Below are 23,785 nucleotides of genomic sequence, written 5' to 3'. Positions count from 1 at the left end.
GAGAGAGCTGGTGCCAGACGATGCTCAGCTCTATGATTCTGTGCTGCACTTAGGCACACTGACATCATGTCAAATAACAACAACTATATTGATATTTTAAGATATTTAATAAGATATTTAACTTAAAATATCCTAAGATATTTTAACTTAAAATACTGTGTTTCAGTGTTACATGACCAGGACACTCCATTATGTCCAGGCTGATCAGAAAGATGTTGTTTTTACAGGGCATCTGTAAGTCAAATGTAAAACTTAAGACCTTTTTTTATTGCTGCCTTCAGTGAAATTTCAGACCAAGAAAACTGTAAATGTAGGGGATGATTGGGGGAACTTGCTGCATTACAATGAAGCTCGAATCCAGTTTTATGCCCATGACAGAAGAAACAAAAGGTATATAGATAGAAAAGGTATATTAGCAGCAAGATGCCATTAGCTTTCAACGCTTCAAGCCACACAACTCGATGTTTGCATGCGACTCAGACTTTTATTGTCTTAATAAATTTAAGACAGCATAAGGCCTTAATTGTAAGACTTTTAAAGGCTTAAGAGTCTTTAAGCCTTTAAAAGCCCCCTGCCACTGACAGTTAGCACATCACTTTATGTCACATCACTTTCACTGTGTAGACACAGTGATTTTACATGTCCACTTCACTCTATTCCAGTTGAATTTCTATGGACAATCCTGGGCTGCTGGCAGAAAACCACAGCGTTTAACCCATCTCTTGATATCCTCCTATCTAACCAGGACAACACCAGAAGGTTACAAAACTGTGTGGAGATTCAATTCAATGGTAGTGGGGGTGTTTGTATGTAAATGATCCCTGTGGACTACAGCACATCCACAGTTAACGCCAACAAGTAACTGATCTTGTAAACAGGGTAGAAATTCATCACTAACAGCCCAAACTAAAGGCAAAACCTGGTCAGTGATTCATAGGCCTCCAATAAACACAAGAACAGGACCAAACTCTTTAAAGACACAGATTAAATTCCCTTCCGCTGGGGAACCCCTCTTCTTGTTATCTCATAGAGGAAATGCACTAGGCATAGAAAGTAAAGGCATCGGAAAGGTCCACTCTGCTCCAGTGTGTAAGTTTGTGCTTCTGCCAAATATCAGCCTTCTCAGAATTTTGTATAATTTAATTACCTCAAAATAAGCTTTCGTTCAACCACTAAATGCAGGGAAAAAGAGCTCATAGCAACATGTGTTCATGCTAAAGTGTGTGTCTTTATGGAGCTCTCTGGGATGACTTAAGCCACTGGTGAGCATGGCCTTTTCTGTCTGCACCTGCCACTGCCTTGAATTCCTCGAGGTGAAATACGGGCGTGCACGGATTCCAAGCAGACAGTCAGAATTTGAGGGCTGTAGCCAATGGTTGCAAGCTGTCATTCTGTGTGACATCTTCATCTGGCCCGCTTTCCGCCTCTTAACTCACCGTCTTGGATTTAAACTGAAACCCGTGGCTTCACAGACAAATTTGAAGTTTTATGGTATGTTGCAACCATAAAAGTCCACAGATTTTTTTGGGAGTCTTAAATGATAGAGCAACAAAAAATAATGTATGCTAAAGAAAATAATATGCATTTTACAAGAATGTGCACAAAAGTTTTACAAAAAATGGCAATGTTTTCTATTTTTCAAACTTAGAGTTTTTGTCCAACTGAAGGTGCTTTTTCTTTGGCTATGAATATGGGTGTCTTTATTGGCTGAAGTCTTTTTGTGTTGATTTTGGTGAGCTGAGATGTGATGGCAGTTGTGTTTGTTTAATTTTTGATATAACTTTTCTCTTTTAATGAAAGCGACGAAAATAGGACTGAAACTAGTGCACTATTTCATCAGTATTACATTAAGTATAACAGGTATATAAACACAAAAAGAACTATATTTTGCATATAATTAGGTAGACCAGAGTTAATTTCTTTGAGGTTTGAATGTGATTAAAATAGGCAAAAGGAGTTGTAACACATTTGAAAGCCATTCTACAAACTGTGACTGGGTAAATCCTGTGCGAGGGAAGTAATGTCACTGAAACTCAACATGTAGGTAAGACTTCCAGATGAAATCGCTGGTCTGCATAAGGAACTGTCTAAAAAGTAGAAGGTGGGTGCAGAAGATGTGCAGAGGTGGAGGCCTTGGGGTTTTAGTGTTGCCTTCTTTCACATCCTGTTCATTTCTACAGCTCATTTGTTCATGAATAAACAAGGTCACTATTAAATAAACTTACACCAAAGACTTGTATTATATAATAGCACCCCACAACCTCAAAAACAAAGGTTGTTGATTCATGCTGCATTTAGAACCATTTCTACTTCTCTGTAAATTCCCCCTTTCAAAGCCCAAACCATTTCAAAGCTCAATGAGTCATTGACTTATTACACAAACACATCTCTGTAAACCAAGAACTAGACACAAGTCCAGGCAAAGGCAACATTTCATCTCCAAAAGTCAATCTACCTACTGATGAGTTCTCCATGTGTGGCTAATAAATCTTTATCATACCTGAATTTGCCAGCCCACATAAAAATATAAACATTTGAGACTCAAATTTGGTGAGGTCGCTTCTAAGGACACCACAGATCAGCTGAAAGATCTATGGTTTCACAACCTCATTCAGGTGGTGAAACTTGAAGGAGTTGAATATTTTGGGTTCATTGGAACTTGATAATAAAGCGATAGTTATTTCACAAACACCACAAAGAAGGTGGCAGTTAATAATTTTGTAGAAATTATGTCAGGAAGCTTTGCCACAGTAAAAGTGAACCAACAAATGTGGGAGACAAAATCGCACCAAGATGCGGACATAGTCCGACTCGATTAATCTATGCCGGAACTTCATCTTTCTGCTAATTTATGACCTAATATGAGGAGTGAAACAAACTGACCACCGAAGCATGTCATTGCGACGCCAGGACAGCTTCAGGTGAACGCGTATGGTTACACATTGCATCCTGCAGCATCTGCATAAAGCCAGACAAATTTGCACAAGAAGGAAGCCATTGTTAGACTGGTTTAGTCTGGGATGTTCTCATCAGAACTTCCTGTTCCTTGTGTCAATCAGTCATTTGCTGATGTAGACTCTCTCCAATATTTAGCTAAAATCAAGCCATGTGTGGCCATGAAAGTCATGAAATCTCAGAACCTCTAAAGTACAAGTAAGAAATATTTAATCACTATTAACCTATTCACCGATGATACAGTAGGGGTTTTCATTGAGAGAAACATTTTTGCAGAACTGCCTTAAGTTTCTAAACATATATCCAAATTGATGCCTCATATTTTTCTGCTAACATTTCAGGGAGTTAACTGTAAACTGAGAACCAAACAGAGAAAACGTTGTTCTATTGCTTTCAACATGAAATGCTTTGCATGTTGTAACATTTAATGGTTAGTTTTCCTTTACATGATGACCAAAATAAAATGCATTATGATCAAAAGACATTTTATGAAGGTCCTCACATTTTCTAATGATCACATGATCAAGCCAATTGATGAGCAGCACTGAAAGCAGAACTTGTCTACCAGTCTGAAAGAGATGCGTAAGTTCCCTTATCTCAGATTAATGACGGCTAAGTTTGACAAAAGGATGAAAAAGCCTCAGTGCACAACAACTCAAGAATGTGCAGGGCTTATATAGACCCCAGAAAATCATTTTTTTAAGGCAAAGGGAGGAAATTTTTACTTCCTTTGACAAACTCAACAAAACTATCCATTATCTTGTTGGAATGAAGATGTCTTCACATGTATCCCTGGCTAACCTTGTGCTTCTCCTCCTACAGTGCAGAGAGGATGGGAGGAGGAGCACTGCAGGATGTCTGTAAATCTCCTCCCTATCCTTCACAGAGGCCTTCCACTTGCCCCTGGAGTCTGAAGACATGCACATAAATACACACACAACGCCTTTCTCAGATGGAGTCGTCTCATTTCAGCTGAGTTTCACAACATGCGAGTCAGGCAATAAAACTTGCCTTATGAAAAGAAGCAATTGAAACAGGTAAGGAAATAGAACTTAAGAGACTTTTTTAAATTGAACTTAAGAAAAACAGCAACAAAATGACTGGTGAAGGAAATCAGACAATGTTCAGGGTAAAAAAACTGACTTTTGTTTCCTCTAAATGAAAAGGGGATGAAGAAGTTCTGGCTGTTTGGTCAGCCTGCAGGAAGTGTGGATGCTGTTACTGAGAGAAGACTCAAAGTTTTTACAAAAGAGCTGTGGATTCACCACTTTCAACTTTTGATGAACTGTGCGATGCCATGAGGCCTCTGGTGGCGCCAGCTACGTGTTGCGGCTGTATGCAAACTGGTCTGATGCAAAAAAACTGCTTCCACTGCAGTTTCACTAAATACACAAATTTCTATGTGGCTGAAAAACCACCTCATCCAAGCGCAAAACATTTTAACGAGAAAAAAATTAGCTGTGTTTCCATTAAGTGTAGTTATTTTTGTGATTCCAATTTTATGGTCAATGGAAACACAGCAACATGAGGGGCTTTAAAATGATAGAAAAAACCCAACAGACCCTTTCTGATCATTATTACTTCCATGGTCCTTATGTTTATTATGATCTGAGATAAATGTGATTCCTCTATGAGAGTAATATATGCTGAAAGCTCACAAGGCGACACGCTCAGTGGTCATCTTGTATGATGTAAAAGACACTCTCTCAATTGAATGTGGTGTGATGTGGCCCCTGCTCCTAATATGATGAAAAAATGACCTTTCAGAGAAATAAGAAGAGAGAAAACATTTCAAAGCTGTTACCATATCGTCTTGCATTGCAGAAATCTCATTTTTCTTTTCATAACAGAACAGCTCATACGTGCCAAACAACTTTACTTAACAAACGGTCCCTCAAATAACTGTCAAATAATTGCAACATGGGTGTGTTCTTGATTTGATGCAGCTCAGTAACATCATAGCAACCAGAACAAAAAACAAAAACTTATTCAATATTCAAACACAATCAACTTAAGAAAACTGATGTCTTCCTGGGAAGGCGCCAGCAAGGGAGTAAGACGTGTTTTTTTTATTTTTATTATTATTATTTATCATTTTGAGAAGGCAAGGAGTTAAACTAAAACCCATGGTTGCCATAAACAACAGGGGCTGTTGTGGGAGGCATTGGAGAACAGGACATAAACATTTACCTCCAGGAGAGCAGAGTCTGAAAGGGAGAGGTTAAATACTCAACGTGACCCTGGATGCCTGAGTGTCAGGGAGCGCCATGGCAACTCCGGCAGGGTCAACAGTGCAGGTAGAAGCAGGTTGGCTTAACTTCAGGTGCCCTGAGGCGCCACATAATTTGTTTTATACTTGGTCTCTGGTTACAAAGCTCTGACTCTGGACTGCTGTTACCATCTGTGTGCACGACACGGCCGTAGCTACGGCAGACTGTTGGCGTTCTTTACTCCAGGTTAACACTCGCACTGCATCCTTTGGGCATTTATCTGCAGTACATGAGTAATTGTCTTCCAAAAGCTTATTCTCATTGACCAATAATAAGGTGCTAAATACCAACCTTTGGTATTTAGTCATTTGGCTTAAGAGCTGCTCAGCTAAAACAGAAAGATGAAACTGGGATTTCACCCATTTCTCCACTACTCTGGCTAAAATCTCTAAACCTGCTGGTACATTAATAACACTGTCTACAGAAAATGCCTGTAATAGATCGTCCCACAATTGAGACAAACTTGCTCCTAATGTTTTCAACAGATATCTGGAGTCATGGGAGGAGGTCAGAGGAAGAATGGCAGTTAAACTTTTTTCATAAATTTGGGTTATGCGACAAGTCTTTGATTGCTCTCAAAATAGAAACATTAGGAAACTAAGCATAGGATAATCTCATTAAATGGATTACCGTTTTGTGAGGCGGGGACCGGGGCGCAAAAATCCCCCACCGGGTTTGAAACGTAACACAGATTAATCCCTCGAGAGCTAATGTTTCAACGTATCACTCTCAGGGTGTAAGAGAGGAACAGGAAAGCTGTGATCATAGACGTAATCCCTGGACTAATCGGGCAGATCACAGCTCTGAGGCAGATCAGGCTGATACCTGATGCCATCTACTATGACCGTTCACTCCCAAAATGACCAGGAGTGGAATGAAAGTATGCACTCTTGGTTTACGTGTGTGTAAGATATGTTTCACCTCTTCAAAGCTCTTTAAGGATATAAATGAAGGGGTGGAGAACTGAAGTAAAACAGAGATATAGTGGGGATAAAAGGCCAATGTAGACAGAGTCTTGTAAAAGTATTTATATCCCTGAAATTGTTCCACATTTTGACACTCCATAGTCTTCATGGGATTTCATTTGGATTTTACGTGGGAGCAAATCATCCACTCGTCATGGACTGGAAACTCATTGGGGCTGCAGTGTGTCGAGATTGGGTCATGACCGATCGAGTTCTTTTGGTAACTACCCAACGCTCATTACCAAAGATGATGGTGGGAACATAGATTGAGCAGTAAATCAAGTTTCTGCTCTGAACTCTCTTCACCATGACAGACCAGTAAAGCCTGCATCACTGCAGCACCAATTTGTTCATCAATCTCCTGCTCTGTTTTTTTCCTCATACATGAACAAGACCCTGAGATACCTAAACTCCTCCACTTGAGGCAGAAACGCATCCCTGACCAAGAATTTGCTCTACCGTTTTTCAGCTGAAGACCATGGTCTCTGATTTAGAAGTGTTGCTTCCTACCCTGACTGCTTCACACAAATTTCTAGAGATGCACTATACAATCGGCACTGACATTGGTATTGGTTGATATTAGTAAAGTCTTGACATGTTGATCCAATAAATAAAACTGGGCTTATAGAAACAACCAATATTTTGCTTCAGGAGGAGAAGAGGTTGGTAAAGTGGTGCTTGTTTGGTCATAGAGTAGAGATAGCGATGCACCAAAGGATTGCGGGGAGTTTAGCACAGAAGCAGTATACACCACCAGATGTTTGCTAATTGCTGCTGGCTAGTCTGAAGGAGTTGACATAATGTAAGGCTCAAAAAAGTCACTCTTTCATAATGCTGTCCCTTTAATCAATATCAGCTCATTTTTAAAAGAGTGCATCTTTTTGATCAACTTTACAACTATTCCATTACTTCGCTTTGGCATTTCATGTCACATCCCAATAAAATGCAGTGAAGTTTGTAGTAATGTGGAAAAACATGAACATTCCAAGTAATGTGAATACCTACACACCTCCTCATCTGACACACACCCAGAAAATGGCTCTGTATAGGACATGGTGCAGTTTTAAAACAGAGCCCGGCTGGGTCATTAAAGCCTCATCTGGTAAATGAGAAAAAGGTTGAAAATTTAAGACAGAATCATCCAATCCTACATCTGCTCTCCATTCTGACATAGTAGTAAACAAAGATTGAGTGAGTGTTAATAGAGTGGAAGAAAACGTGAAGGTAGGGAGGTAGAGAGTGGAAAAATCCCCCACAAAGGTCAATAGACGCATCTGAATGGAAGCAACACTATCCAGTTTTGCTTCCATCTGCCCACCCAGGCTTTAACGTGAGCACACCAGCTTCTGGGGCATGTGCCCGCAGCGGCTACACAAACCTCATCTTTTAGCACCACCCACAATGCCACTCTCTTTAATGAAACGCATGGTTTGGGGTGTGGAGAACATTTTCAGGAAAGTCAGTGCCCCGCCCCCTGCAAGAACGAAAAGCGGTGTGACATGAGTAAACACAAACTCTTCAGGAATTATACAAGTGATCAGGAGAGGCATGAAAGAGGGTTAAAATATGATGGTGGAAGGGCTGCGGTTCAGACAGCAAATCAAAAGAACTGATGTATTAAAATATATATATATTTTAAAGTGGATCAGAAGAGCAGAGGTTTACCAGAAAATGTGTCCAGAATTCCACCTCAGACAGAAAAGGCATAGTTACCACATGTTTACACACAGCTCATGTGGGAGTTTGCACTCTGCTTCCATGCAGCTAACAAGAATGAGCAAACTGTTTGTTGTTTCTCTTTGCATCTTAACATTTTGAACACACCAGCTTGGTATCGCTCACAAAAAACTCCTTCATGATGGCTGCAGCCAAATAAGCCAAAAATGATTACATGTGAATCGCTGATGGTGTTTAAGAAGGGCTGAGTTCAAGGTGAGGAAATCATGATCTTCAGATCATTTTCATCAGCTGAACTGGAAGTGTTAGGAGCAGTTAGACGTGAGAAAGCATGATAGGGTTCTGTTTGTATTCTCCTCCGTTGCTTCGAATGATTGGTTCCTAGTGACTGGAACAACGTCCTACTGTAACTCCTGACCGAAAGGATGTGTGTGTGCGATACGTTATAAAGGAACATGGACATCCGGAGGTGTTTAAGTGCCACTTCCCAGGTCTGTCTTTTATATGCTTAGTTGGTCATTATTGTTGCCACAACACCTTTGTCGTCCAAACTATTATTTCATACACATATATTAATAAATAGGTTAAGGCCTTTTTTTTCAAAACATTACTTTTGCAAGAAATATATATATAAAAAATTTCTCAAACTACTTCTTTAGACCTTGGAAAGACACATCAGCCATCTGCAGGCTGCATAAGCAGCATTCATTCAAGACAAACAGACAGAGCACCAACCTGATCCGAGGAGCATGTATCTGGCTCTGCAGGTGCTCTTGCCAGCGTTGGTGATGCAGAGACATCGGGGAGGCTTGGTGATGAGGAAGGTGGTGAGAGTATGTGCAGGTGGAGAGGCAACAGGGGCAGGAGGAGGTGCTACCTGGCTGTGGACTGGAGCATGGCCTGGGGCTGGCGGGAGTGCGGACAAGCGGGCAGTCCGGCTGTCCGCAGGGGCAGCACAGGGTGGAGTGAAAGTGGCAGTGGGGGCAGCAGAGAGCAGAAGGTGCTGTCTGTGACAGGGTGGAGGCCAGGTGGAGTCTGTTTGGCTTCTGGGAGTCCGTGACGGCAGAAGACGGAAACGCAGCCGGCGATGGCGGGAGATTCCTCAACGAGCCGTTGAGTTTGACCAGCCCGCCGTTCTGGACGGGCCTGCTGGCTCTCTGGACGTGGGCTCCCTGCTGCAGCTTCACGGCTCCGTTCCTAACCGCCAGTTCTCCGTCTCTCTCAGCTGGGAGGAGGTCGCAGCTGCAAGCAGCAGAGAGGGGCTCCAGGTGGCTGCGCTCTTCTGTACTGATAGCTGAAGGCGCATTTCCACTGGCGCTGAAAGGATGGTTTCCACCGTTGCTGAGCAACAGTGGGTCTCCACTGGAGTCAGTCAGGGCCATGATATTTTCCCCGAAGGTCTGGGACCAACACACTGTCACTCCTCTGAAAACACAGATAACACATTTATGAAACTTCAATTTTAAAAGCAAAAAAAATAAGTAGAACCATGGCAAACAACGGATCTGTATCAGGGTTTCCTCAAGGATGATGGTCTGTGAAACAAGAACACAGGATTAACTAGCATAATCAGGGAGCTTTATATCTGAAACATTACGGATGATACTGAAACTATATATTGCATTTGTTGTTCAAATGCAATGTATGTAAACATTAGGGTCATTTTGAAGGGCTTGAACTAAAAATACATTCCACTTAACCCTCTTAAGTACATTTCTTTCACCTTTTCTCTCCCTCTGTCATCTCTAGTTTTTCTTCACTCCTGAGTGCAGCCAGTTGTCTGTCATTCCGTCATCATTGTGCTGTGGCATTTAATGTGCCTTACAACTCCACTTCGTTACATTTAGCTATGCCAGCCGTATTCTACTGAGCAGAAATGTGGCCGTTGTCTCTCTGACTTTCCATTTGCTCTGTTGATTGGTGGTGACTTGGCATTTGGACTTGATTTGCTCTACAAATTGGCAAGTCTGGAGCACATCTGGTCTCACCACAGCTGACTGGAGGACCAATAGCCATTACGGTTTATAAATGACCACATATGGATTGTACTGTCAGTCATGTTGGGCCCAAATATGTTGAATTTGAGGTAACTGCACTGAACTGATGCTGTCGCATTTTATACTATTGCCGCCAGAAGGCATCTGGACTAGTTATAACTAAAATACACATCTCTTTTTATACACACTTATAAAAACCTGTGTTACATTTTTGTCTATTTCCAGAGTGGAAAACGTTAAGATGATTACTTTCCTACTTTCTCCTTAAATATTAGAAAATGTATCTTAAAAAAATGACTTCAGAAATCTTGAGAACAACACTCTTTCTATGAATTATGTTTTCATTCATTTAGAATTTACATTCTATGGTTGTTTTTTTTACAAGAGTGTTACAAACAGATACAAAAAAAAAACCTAATTCAATTTGTGAAGCTGTTTAGACTAATAATAGAAGAAAGCAGCTGTGTTGGCTTGTGTGGTTAAAAGCACATCTGATTTCAATTCTACAGTGAAGTAACTTACGCATTTTATGTCCAAAAAAATGGCGTGATTTGAGAAGCTCTTCATGCGTAAAGAACGGGAACATTTTAGGGGTATTGTAAACGAATAGTTTGGTAAAAGAGTAATCGATTATTCTTGTGATTAATAGATAATTTGGGTAAAAAAAAAAGATAAAGTAAAACATTGGTAAATCTAACATAACAGCAGTGTTACTATCGCATATCGACATTGGTCCAATTTTTTATGCGATAAAGCTTCTAACTGGAAGCTGATGACGCAGACAATACTTCAGTTGATGCAGATGTTTCACTGAAAGTGCCATGTGTCCTGATGTGTCCATTAAATATGTCATCAAATATGACTTATGTCGTCATGTTCTTAATCTCTGTCAAAAAACTGAATTTGTGCTTGGTTTTTTTATAAATATTTTAGAGCATTTCTAAAGGTATTAAAACTGTTTTTCTTGACACCTTTGCATATTTAACCATTCAATATATGTTAACACAGTGGCTTTTATTTCCACCAGAACCTAGAGTTCCAGAAATATTTTTACGCGATAAAGTAGATGCGCTTGTATTCGAGTGGCAAGCGATACGTCACATAACGTCCGCCGTTCCCGTCCGACACGCGACGCATGCGAGCTATGAGCTCGGTGACGTCTCAATGTGAGCGAGTGGCGAAATATGAGAACGGGAGTCGGGTGGGGTCAGAGGTGGGCTTGGAGGGCGAGGTTTTGGAAAAGAGGCAGAGACGGGGAATAACTTGGGAGCCCGGAGAGCTACAAATACACCGAGGGAAACCCAGATGAAGTCATTCACTTTGCTTCTGTTGATGTCAAAAGCTTGAACTGATTTCAAAAGACAGCCTGATGCACAAGCATTGAATTGCCACTGAATATATAAGATGCTTAAGGTATAAAAAGAGTATGTATGTTTTAATAACATTGTAACAAAGTCTGCTGTCTCTGCCTCTGGGCTTGGTAAATGCCAGTAGAGGCTTTAACAGGCAGGTGAGACATCTCGGACCGACTCTGGACAGAATCGGTCTTCTGTCTAAAATGACAAGCTTTTTTGAGCCGAGACAAACGAGAACAAAAACAACTCAAGGTTGGGCTCCAAAAATGGCACTTGAGGATTTAAAAAAAAAAAATTGCAATATGAAAGAGTTGTCTTCACCAAGAGTCAAAAAACATAACAAGCAGACGTAAAATTTGTGACCGGTCAGCAACTAAAAATCCCATCTATTTCCCACACAGCGGATGCAACATATCAAAGAACCAATGACTTGCACTGCAAACACTCTTCGGTGTGGAAGTTAATACTGCAGGAAGAAGACTGGAGCTTAGAAGTATTTGAGTTCTAGTATTTTATAACACTATAAACATTTTGTGAATGCTATCACATAAAGAATATTTGAAGATATATATTGAATGTATTTTTATTTTAGCTCTTACAGTTAATGAGCAGGTAAAAAATGTTACAAAATGGATAACCAGGAATGGACCATAAAACATCAGATTTCCATATTATTTATTTTATTGTTCTAAAATAAATAAAAACATAATTTTTATTTATTTTATGATAATAAAAAAAAGAAGAAACCAATCCCAAAATGGGGTTGGTTAATATGGAGGCAATTGATACGTGATCAGTTTTCTTCATAATAATAATAATAAAGATTATTAATATTACCACTATATAAAAGCATCGATTGCCCCCACGGTTTCCATAAACGTGCCATTTCTTGAATAACAACACACAGTGAGAGGAATTATTTCCCTACATTAAACAGGGCCAAAACACCAATTTGTAACACGATTCCCGGTGCAAGTTGGTTTGGAACAACGAAGGCGATAAAGCGCTCCTTCTGCTGTCTTTCATGTCAACTCCATGATTACGGGGTGTGAGAGAGAGATGCTGAGACCTAGGGCAGCAGCATAGTGGCAAAGCAAAGCATCCCGCTTCCCTTTAATTAAAACTAATAGGCAGCAATTACCAGGTATCAGTCAAGAGACTGTTAATAACAACATTGCTCCTCACAATAATAACATCAACAGGAGGCACTTGCCCCCCCAGCCGTCATGCACAGCCGCAGTGCATGGCTTTCAGATAGAGCTTTCTCTGACAGCTTTCTGTTTGTCAGGAGTGGTTTTTAGTCATATATGATCCCCTCAGGGTCCTCACTCACAGCTGGGTTGTTAAACAGACCAAAGTGGCTGGCTCGAGGCTATAAGCTGAGTCTCAGAGTTAAACAGCCGGTTTTATGAACTGAACAATGGCAAACGTTTAAAGCGATTAGCTGATTACAAATCAATGAAAATGTTCGGATTTGGCTTAGATTTTTTTCCCGTCCAATTACTATTTGTTTTTTGTTTTTTTTTAGCTCATGCTCAAAATCCGCGCAAGTCATTTATTTAATAGCAGTTGTCTGTATGGTCGAGTGAGTAGGCTAAGTCAAAAACTAAATGTACAGTGAGGTTGGATTTATTCTCCGATGGATCAGATCAGAGATCAAGGGCAACTTCAATAACTCGTGAGAGCTAAAGGAAACCTGGCAATGCGGTGTGAAAAGACAATATAATGACACGTTCAGCTACGATATTTTTTTTATATACTACTGCCAGTGACGCTCAATGAGGGGGCACCCGTGGACCCAAACGGGACCAGAACCGAGCACATTTCATGGTTCGGTCCTCTGGAGGAGACGCAGAAGTCTGAAGAAACCGAAGGCAGAGAGCAATGAGTGACCAGGGTTTCTCGTGTCCTACCGTGTTTTCGTGCCTCCCGGGGCGTTGCGCTGCTTGTCTCCTGTGGGCTCCGTAGCAGGCGTCGCTTCGCAAACACCAGAAATAAAAACAAGAAAAAGAAACGGGGGAAAAAAGAAAAAGAAAAGAAAAGACGCCCGGTTGATTTAAAATGTCCGCGAGCGCAGTTAAACAAACAACACAAGCCAACACGGCAGCAACAAGTCCCGAGCAGAGAGGGGCTGTTCCTCATTGAAGTGTGTCCTGCCAGAATGACAAACAGCCACACACACACTCTCAGGCCCCGGCTCTGTTGCTCTGCTTCTCCCCTGCGTGCGGAGGGACGGAGGCGAGAGGAGGAGAAGGCGGAGGCTGGGACTGCTCCGAGCAGCACTGATAGGACGGTCGCGACCGTCTGTTTTAACCCGCTCACTGCCACGGCGGCGGCACGAGCCGACACGCACAACGCTCCTCACGCGCCTCGGAAATGGTTACTAGGGAGACCCGCGGTATCGTCACCGAAAAACAGCGGAATATAAGCAACTCTGATGGAGTACGAGGATTAATGGCCATACAGCTAACGAGGGGCAGATCAATAATTAAAAATGCTTAACTTTTCCTAAACTTTGCATTACTTATACGCCAAAAAATTAGACCTGCTTAGCCAATCACTGACAGGCATGACAAACCTCGCAGAAACCTGGTCTTGGATTCAAGAACTCCCAGTTTCTGACAGAATCTTTACTAAATAAGATACACACGCACACACTGGAGGACCCTACTGTGCAGAGGCGGTCCCAGCCTGTTTGGCCGGGTGGGAGCTACATTTCTTTAACATAGCTGAGTGATGCCCTAAGTCGAAAATTCAGATTATTGCTAAACTATAATTTTTCTTCTATGACACCGAACTGAACACCGTCTCTGGTGATCAGGAAGCAGAGTTAGCCTCGTCAGCCTATTTAGCAGCTTTGAATGTTGTCTCTGCTATTACACTTGAACTATGTAAATGCATCATTAAATATTTACCACTGTTCTTTCACATTTTTGTTAATGAAAAACCAAAAAAATGTATGTTGTGCACGTTAATATTAACATATACTAGAATTACTGCAACACCAGAACTGAAAGAAGTCATGAAATTCATTTATAGTCAGTCAATTGACATTTGCAAAAGCAGCCAATCCCACTTATTTCATCTGCATCTGGCTGACTGTTCCCCAAAGAGCAAAACTAAGGGGAACTGTAGATGTTAACTCCCATGGTAAGGCATGCTAAGATGGTTTCTAACGCATATTTGGCATGTGAACTATTAAAATATTCAGTTATAAATGTTTTTATAGAGGGTGTTAAGTATTCGTGGATTTTAGTTCATCAAATTCTGGGTGTCCACTGTATTACAAAAAGTATACCAACTACATCTGAAGCACATTTAAGACTAAGGGCCATTAGTGATTACATTGCCAAATATTAAGTAGCAAGAATAACATCAGTTTTATATCTATATATATTTATATATACTTTTATAGCTTTATATACATATAGTACTTTTGAAAGACAAATAATGGCTTTCATTGACCTTTCTTGAAGAGACAGTTAACAGCCTTTAATTATCTGACACTCAACCACATAACTCTTTGAAAGGGACGCACCCAGGCTTGACACATCAGCTTACTGTAATTACAGATGACTGACTCGATACATTGGTTTCTTCTCAGTTAAGTTTAATAGCCACTTTAATGTTCTCTACCGCATATCTTCAGGAGGAAATGGAAAGATGATCAGAGATGACTGGACGATGGATCTAAATGAACGACAATCCAGGACGAAAACCTGTATATTCCCAAGCCCTAATGGACCCAAGTCTTAGTAAATTTAGCTGCATTCTCGACGTGTGCAGAGCTTGTGAAAGACAAAATTCTTGCTGCTGCAACTGCATTTAGACGTGGCTGAACAAAGTACAGACTCAAGGAGGCTGAATGCAAATTTATGTCACATTAGTCCAGCGAGGCAGTGTACATTCTGGACAGGTTGCCAGTAATGTGATGAAAAACTAAAAAAGTAAGTCGGTTTTACATAATGCTGCCCCTTTAATGCGGATAACCACGTGTCATTTTACTTCACATCTGTCCACTACCTTGTGTCTTACCACATAGAATCGCAGAATTTAAATCTTTACAGTTCATCAAAGGCTTCTGATACCAAAAGGAAAAAAAAACAACAAAAAACAGTTGAGCCAAAGTTTAAAAATGCATTCAGGTTGTGCTCAGCAGGGGAACTGGGTTTATCTCAGGGAATGCTGGGAAGACAGGAGGCCAGTACCTGGCTTTAATTTCAGCTGTCCGCCACGATTAGGACACAGTTCATATAGCAAGTGTAATCATCTGCAGTAGTGAGGCGCTGGTACACAGCTGGCCCCGAGGCCAGTTAAAGCATAAGCCATGCAGTGCTTTGTAGTTGACTGGAGTAATAATAACCTGGTAGTAATAGGTTGTACAGGGTTCGGCGTGTTGGACTGCGCCTCCATTTCATCTGACGGCAAAACACAAACACTTTTAAGCTGCAACGGCAGTCTCTGGCTAGTTATCCTCTACGTTTAAACACGGCGATAAAAAACAAAAAAAACAAAAAACATACAAGGCTCAACTTCAGTGGATCAGGGCTGAGGTTTACCCACATGGAACTAAAGGAGGGACTACATCAAAGGACGCGCACTGTACCAGGAAGGATGGAGGCCCTGGTGAAAGCAGAATGGCCCCCGAAAAGATTGCACACAACTCATCAAAGCGACAGGTTTAGCGGACAGAAAAGGAAAAAAAAAAAAAACGAGAGAGAAAAAGACAAGGGTTTAAGGGAGGGAGAGAGGGCAGAGGAGGACGGAATGCCTCTGAACCGTTTAAGGCTCTGGCAGGAGATGTCAGAAATAGTCTAATAGCTTTCCAATTTTGCTTTCAGATCATTTCACCCCTGCTCCGCCTCCTAATAACAATCAATTCCCTTTCTCTGTTGGTCTTTGAACTGAAGAACACAGAGCAGACTTGCACCCGCAAAAATGAAAACTTCTTGTTTTCAAAAAGGAAAGAGGAGAAGAGAAAAGGCCGTAAAACCTCAACCAGCTGCGAGAAGAAAGAAAAATGGGAGGAATAATAATAATTAAAGCCGCAAGCGGGCAGCCCTCGCAGCTCAGCGCCGCTCCGGCCAATTGGCGACCGCGGGGGTTCCAGCACCGCCACCCACTCGTCACCGCAGCGATACGCATCACTGCGTTCGGCATCGCTCCCCGACTATGCACCAAACAATCTGGTGCAGATTAGACAATGTAGCGAGGAGATGTAGCTAATGGTTTAATCGGTGGGGCGCATTTTTTGTGCATCTTGGGGAGCTCTACAAGTGTACGAAATTTCATGTCTCTACGATGAAGTAAGGTCATAGCAGAGGGTATTTTGAAAGTTGCTAGGTGGCGCCGATGATCCGTTTCTTTTGCAATTTTCGCAACGACCTTAAAATACGTAAATTTCACACAGGCTTGACGCATCCGCCAAGTTTGGTGAGTTTTTGAAAATGATAGTTCCCAAAAAGACCCCCTCTTTTGGGGGGGTAGAATTGTAATAATAAACACTATGTTGATGATGATGATTAAAATAGGCCTTCGCAGCACTTAGCTGCTCCGGCTTAATAATAAAAAATTCAAAAACTTCTGGAAGGCTTTGTTCTGTTAGCTTGGGCATGATCTGACTTGTGTGATTTGCAAAAACATGAGGAAAGAGCTAATAGAGCATTAAGATGCTGGGCCTTAATGTGCACAGACATATACGAAGAAAGGGGGTGGGTAATTCGAGAAGCCCCTTGAGCATTGCAGCTACCCCTATGTGCAATAATATCTGGTTATTATAAGAATTAAAGTAATGGATGGAATATTGAAAAGATTAACGGGGTGCATCAATAAAAAAAAGAAGGTGTTTAAGTGAGGGAAAAAATAAAAAATAAAAGACCAAGCATGAATGTCTCACTTTGCACTAGCTTTCTGAAACCCAATCCCGTCAACACCTCGGCTGTGAGGATGGATATCTCTCACTTGATTAGCACTGCGGCCTCTGACCATGTCCGGAAGGAGCCAAAGAGCCCGAGGAGTGACTGAGAGCCGAGCGGGAGCTGACGCCTGCTAAACTCCCGCTACTAGCCATGACATTAGGCTCTGCTTCATTTAATCCTCTCCTCTTTCCTGTATGCGGACAAGGTTAACGTTTCACTGCATAAAAAATACAGAGGGGAAGCCCTAATTTAGCACCACAACCATCTGGCTCACACATCTGTACATGTTCTGGGTTAGCTGACAGGTGATCTTCCTGGGAAGCTTGACTTTTCTTTGGAATGCGTCCAAATGACGCCCGGCGCTCCAGTTCGACATGTATGTGAGTGTAGTTTGCCTCTTTAGATAAAGATGTTCTTTGAAGGCTATCTGTGATGCCCTTTAAAGTGGCTACATGCAGGTGTTTTAGTTTAAAGTCTTATCTCGGTTTGTACTTTCAGAGTCGTGCTGGAGTCCAACCTGACCTCAGTCCGACATCTGGTTTCCTCTCAGCTTTCATCATTCCTCTGACAAAATATATGCTTTAATTATTATTTGTCATGATCAAATAAGAAGACACAAAATGAATATCTTAAAGGGGCAGAACTATGTATTTTCAAGGCACACAGTGCCATTTTAGAGCACAATCAAGTAACTGTTATATCAAATATGACTGAAAACAAATTTGACTTTGTAATTTAACTTCCTGAAATTGGGCCTCTGTCTCTTTAAAAACTCCTGCTCTTTTTGAAACTCTGCCTTGAGAAAGTCATGACAACATGGTCGTAGCATGGCCTCTGTGAGGTTTGGAAGCATGGAAACTGTAGCTCTAAGGAGTTGCTTTGTCCTCAAAGGCGGGACTAGGTCCACCCAGGTGTTTTGCTCAGCTGAATGGTTGATTAAAGCATTTCTCAAAGTAAGTTTTTGATGAGGCAATAATATCATAACATGATGTAAAGTTCAAAAAAGTTGATTTGACATAGTATTGTCCCTTCTAGAACAAGTTATTTAGATTTTTACCTCCATGTGAAACTCTCAGTTCAGTCATTTTGGCTTTAGCTTTTGCTGCTACTGATGGCGTGCCTCTGAAATAAAATAAAAAAACAGATTAGAACGTATAACATGGAAATACATAGAGATGTAACCCCAGTGTGGACCATTTATGCACGAGGATAAGTTTAAGTTGGAGCTGTCAACTTGACATCTGGATATAAGTTTATTTATTTATCTATTGATTTATTAGATGTCCCAAGGAGAAGACTGAAGTATTGGGGTGACTGGACCTTTTCAGTCAGCGCAAACCAGCAACTCTGGTTTATCGCCATTTCCCCTGGGTTTTGCTTTTCTTTATCACACCATCCAAAAATAAAGCCACGTGCAATTCCACACATTCTTGCCTGAGGTTTTCACCTGTCAACCAAACACGCATGTTCTGAGCTGTCAGTCGACACCTGGAAGAAGAATGTCGAGAGGAAGGTGAGGCTAGGATTCCCTGACGATTTGTTTTAGTTCAGGTCAGTTGCTTTCACTTATTTCATGTACTTTTTGTTTTTATTTGTCAGTGCTATGTCTTGAGATGTTATAGGCACTGTGTTAATGAAAGCCTGCCATAGAGTGGCATTTCAAGAGGACTAAAAGCTCCCAGATAACTGCATGTACTGAGTATATTTTGTGAGACTCCATGCACTGTCAAGATTTTATAGTTGAGGACATCTCTCATTTTCTTTTTCTTCGTCTTGACAAATCCGTATTTTCAGTACCTCAGCCATTATTTTTCCTCAATGATATATTGTACAAATTTCAATATTTTCGAATCTCGTCTCAGATGCTCTTCAAAATTTGAGTCCATTTTGTTCACAAGATGGCGCAAACTCTCAACCGCATTGGCTTGGTGTCGAACACAAAACAGTCAAAACAATCTATTTGTAACAAAGAGGAGATTTTTATTTTTTTAAAGAAAAATAATTGATCCTTTTCAGTCATTTCTCATCCTTTCTCCTTCTTATGAGCTCAGTTTTGTGTACTATAGAGCAGGCACAGAAAGAGGGGCCCCTCATCCAAGAACCCCCACTGTAGACAACTCCACTGGCCAGAACAACCTACTCAAGCTTTGTTTCAACTTGACCATCTGTGTATTATAATTCAAGACATATAGTAATTAAAAAAACTGTAAACCTTCCTTTATAGCCAGACTGAGAGCCCTGCAGGGTTTTGCAAATGAATGCAGAATCAATACTTGCAAAAAAAAAAAAAAAAGAAGAAAAAAACCTTCTTGGCACATGAACAAACCAGCATTTGGAAATTAGAAACACCGGCCAGCTGTTTCACTCCTGTTGTTTTAGCGCATTAAAATATGTACACTTATGGCTCGGCCCAGTCTTTTAATTATGTCTGTTTTTCTTCAGGATTCCACATGATGTTAGAAGATTTAGAAACTCTTTTGTCCTTCTTTAATGTAGGATACCCTCTGCCTTTATCCCCTAAATCCTCTCCATCGCTCACTCCTCTCTCCTTTCTAAAAGCAGAGGAACTTCCTTGCCTGGAAAACGACGCAGTTCGATCAAAACTCTTAAGTCTGAAGGCAAGGACTGGGGTGGGGTCAGCATGGGACAGAGAAAGTAACGATTTAAGTGAAGAGTGGCACGCAAACAGAGTTCTTCTGTGGCAGAAGGAAGCAGAGGCCTGTAAATGAGGAGGGTCTTCAGAACGGAACAAGGACACCTTAAGGTGCTCCGAAAGACTCTTGGTTTGATCTGAAAGAGGGGAAAGAAAAGGGGGCCGGGAATTGACATGAAGGTCACTGTAGGAGAAATTTCACAGACAAATGTTTTGTGCGTGTGAAATATCCGAAGAGAGAGGAGCAAAGTTAGCGTTTGCTCTTCAGGAAGAGAGCAGCCTTTGAGGAATGGCTCCACCTCAAAAGCCGTTCCCAAACACACCGTGTACATGAAAGTGTTTGCGCACATCTTCAACCAAAGGTCGGGATGCAGCTTAAAATGTTTCAGTTACTCGCAGAATACTGGTGAGCTGCGCAATCGTCTAAAGTGAAGGTGCTTCCAACTTTACAGGCAGGGAAGCAAAGTTTAATGTTGATCACCTAGCAGCAGAGAGCTAATGCAAATACAGGTCAACATGACGCTGAAAGAAAACTGTGATCAAACCTGGAAGATAGCAACCGCGTGTCAAATTTCTCCAGGAGTCTCGGAGGGAAAGCTGGACTTTTTTCTCTCTCTTTCTCTCTTTTTTGTGGCTGAAATTACTGGAGGTGTGAGATAACATCTCTGTGCCTAAAACTTTTTGGCTGTCAAAAATACAGATGCGGGGGGGCGGAGCGGAGCGGGAATGACGATGCAGGAAAGAAAGATGAATGAGGGTATGGGGTGACGAAGGGAGGGAAAAAAGAAAAACCTCTGTGATTCTAGAAATGCAAACTAAGGGCTCTGTAGATGGAAGTGTCACTTAAGTGTCACCAAAGTAAGCAGCCCATCAACAAACTTCCTTCACACTCAGGCTCCTCTGTAGCACTTAAGCCTGTCTCTGCGAATCTTCACAATCCAGACTTAATGAAATTCATTTTGACTAAATACGATGCTTCACCGTGTTCATTTCTGTTTTCCATCAAACCCTCATTTATCGTCAACAGGAGGGACTTCAGCGTGGTTGTTAGCTTTGTCTCATCCCAAAAGCATCACAGAACTGTGCTGCAACACACATTTCTAATATCAACCATCTGCTTTCATTCCTGCTGGTGTCTTATTTGGCCCAGATGCAAGCACAGCAAACAACTAAAGAAGATTATGTGGGATAAACGTGTACACCGCTGCGATCGTCATTTCAGGTACACGCTATGACAAAAGTGGGCATCTCCAGGCCTCCAGGACCGGTCTCCTGTAACTTTTAGATGTATCTCTACTTCAACACACCTGAGTCACATAATAAGGTTATTAGAAGTACTCTGGAGAATTTGACTGTTCTTAGGAGGTGATTCAGCTGTTGGATTCAAGTGTGTTGGATCAGGGAGACATCTAAGAATTGGTGGACACCGGCCCTCGAGGGCCAGGATTGCTCACCCCTGTGCTATGAGTTCGGCACGCTTTGAAAGCTGAATTCATGGCGACTAATCGGCCATTAATTCAAACATTAATTGGCTGATTTATTATCTGTTAACATGCAATGCTGGATATTATATAATAATGCTAATTTCAGATGTCTGCTAAGCTGGTAGCAACCAGACTATGCTTTGCTTCGTACAGAGCGCCTGGACCCTCGGCTGTTGAGAAACCATTGCTTCCTGGAGGATTGGGCGATGTTGGGGTTTTACCCAATCGCTAACATTTGGCTGTGACATAAGTAACGTGCCAGTCCAACAATTCATAGCTTACCAGAAATGATCTGTGCTGTAAATAACCATCTCATACTGAAGAGAAAAGTGGAGCGGTAAAAGCTAATGAGGTGGATTAGCAGGGAAATTTTGTCAGTGCTGCTCGGAAATTGAGCTGTTAGCATGTCATGACAATCATGAGATTACCTACACCATAATCATCCCCTGCGACTCTTTGAAGATACTTGGATGTTTTGAGTTTAATTTTTGAAGTTAACTGAATTCTTTTCAATATACTGAAGGTACATATGAATTCGGCTCTATCGTCAGATATATGTTCAGCTAAAGAAGACGAAGATTTATGTCAAAATTTTAACCAAACAAAATTGATTTAGTAACACTAGGCAAAGCAAAAGACTTGTAGCTAATAAACAATGGCAAAAACAATAATAAGGAAAAAGCGATCTGCTCTTTCAGCTTGCCAACGCTGTTGAACCTCTTTGTTTTACAGCCTGGTCCCTCTCACTGAGCAGTGGGCACAGCGCTCCGCTGTGAGAACAAGGACCTTGGCAAACCGTTGCCGGCGCAGCGCTGGAAGACAAAGCTGCTGGCGCCAAGGCAAACACAGTGACTTCATCCTGTGTCATCTCACTGAAGGACAAGCGGGCTCTTTGGAGGTCCCTGTGGGGGCTGAGAGGGTGGCAGGCCTGGGTAAAACTAAAAGAGCTGTCCTGCTCCCCATCAATGTGACGGGTACAAGAAGGGGAAGAAAAAGTTCTCAGAAAACACCCTTTATAATTTCTCTATGGCATAGCCACTAGGCAGTTAGTACTGATAAACTAAATGATCTAATTGGTCTGAATAAAGTTAAAAGAAAATGGGAGATAAGCTTCTTATATGGTCCGTTTGCGTATAATGCATTAATCCATGTGATCTGGGTTATGCATGTCCGTGCCTGTGCAGAGCAGGAGATGGGATGTCTCTGTTTCCGGGGAGCGTTGAGCTCAGGGCATTTGGAGCCCTTCCTGCTCCCCGTGGAGAGGTCTGCGCCAGAGGGGCGAGAGCCAAAGGCCTCTGCAGCTGCTTTCTTCTCTCCGTGTCTCACACTCCAACACACATGCACACTTGACAGTTTATCAAGGTATTCGTTTCAAGTCTCTCTCGGACGATCTGTATCCCGTCTTGCGTCTTGAATTTTCACGCTCCAAGCTAATGAGAGGACTCCAAGAAAAAAAACATCAATCAGAAAAATAACGTGTGAACAGCCACAGACTTAAGATGTACTGCGCAAGTCACGACACAGAAAAACATTTAAAATACGGATTGATTTTACACAATTGTGCACTACTTTGTGCTCTATCGTGTAAAATCTAAAAAAAAATCCATGGAAGTTGGTGTTTCTAATGTGGCAATAGGTCTAGTACTTCTGTCTGATAGACGTCACATGTGGAGTAACCCAAGGTACTCCACATGGCATATGGACACGTCATTTCAATTATTCTGATTTAGTGATTCTCTTGTGGCAAAAGCAGTGGAGAAAATACAAAAATTATATTTTGTTCCTTTTTTAAAAAAAATCATGAACTAGAATTTATTGTGGCAACAATAAATCAAAAATCTTATGATATGACACTTATCAAGATAAACGATGAATGTCGCGATAATTGTCCGCGCCTCGTAGACAAGATCTGTGGACAAGATCGGTTTGTCACGCAAGTGTCGGCCGACAGCTGAGCTCCCAAATCAAGCCGTCCGACGTGTCGGTGCTCCAATACATACCTAAATTCAACATCTCTAGGTAGAGCTGAGCTGCCTGCCTCTCGCAGGATCCCTTCCTTATATTCATTCATCTTTTGTGTCAGGGTACGGCGTACAGTAGCGCACAGAATTTTGCCCGTTCCTGACGAGTGTGCGTACGTCAGACTGTTTGTGTCAGGTCTGGTGTTGAGTGTTTGTTAGAGTACCAGCAGCCTGTAATAGAGACGCGGTGGGAAAGCAGCAGGTCTGACAACAGTGGGGCTCCATGATGAATGTAGGCTCTGACAAATGGATCCCAGAAATACTCCCCATGTACGCACCGCTGCCTCTTCCGGACACACAAAGACGCTCATTGTGCTTGGTCCAGCGCAGCGGCCAGGCTGCAAAATGAGGGTGAGTGAAGACGGTACGAGGGCAGCGGGAGTTTTTTCCATCCCTCTGCTCTGCTGGGGGAAATTCTTCTGATCAAAAGTGCCAGCTTTAAGAGGGGGCGGGCGAGAGAAAAAATGCAGACTGTACTGAAACAATAGCG

The 23,785-nt window shown here is 41.7% G+C and overlaps 1 protein-coding gene across 5 annotated transcripts in view; it reads right to left on the bottom strand.

The window, feature by feature from the left end:
- The window catches only part of disp1 (dispatched homolog 1 (Drosophila)), a 72,638-nt gene that overhangs the window by 12,859 nt on the left and 35,994 nt on the right, over nucleotides 1-23,785 (bottom strand). For 4 of the 5 annotated variants that reach the window (XM_055044290.1, XM_055044289.1, XM_055044293.1 and 1 more), the window contains one exon: nucleotides 8,603-9,292. In XM_055044290.1, the coding sequence (XP_054900265.1) occupies nucleotides 8,603-9,292 (690 nt within the window). Of the gene's footprint in view, nucleotides 1-8,602; nucleotides 9,293-13,132; nucleotides 13,404-23,785 lie in introns of those variants that run through there. The other variant, XM_055044292.1, reaches the window with a different exon arrangement.

This window comes from Poeciliopsis prolifica, unplaced genomic scaffold (genome assembly GCF_027474105.1).
Source record: "Poeciliopsis prolifica strain line A6 unplaced genomic scaffold, Auburn_PproV2 SCAFFOLD020, whole genome shotgun sequence".
Classification (NCBI taxonomy): Eukaryota; Metazoa; Chordata; class Actinopteri; order Cyprinodontiformes; family Poeciliidae; genus Poeciliopsis; species Poeciliopsis prolifica.
Note: the sequence above shows the minus strand (reverse complement) of the source record. Positions and strands in the feature narration are given on the sequence as shown.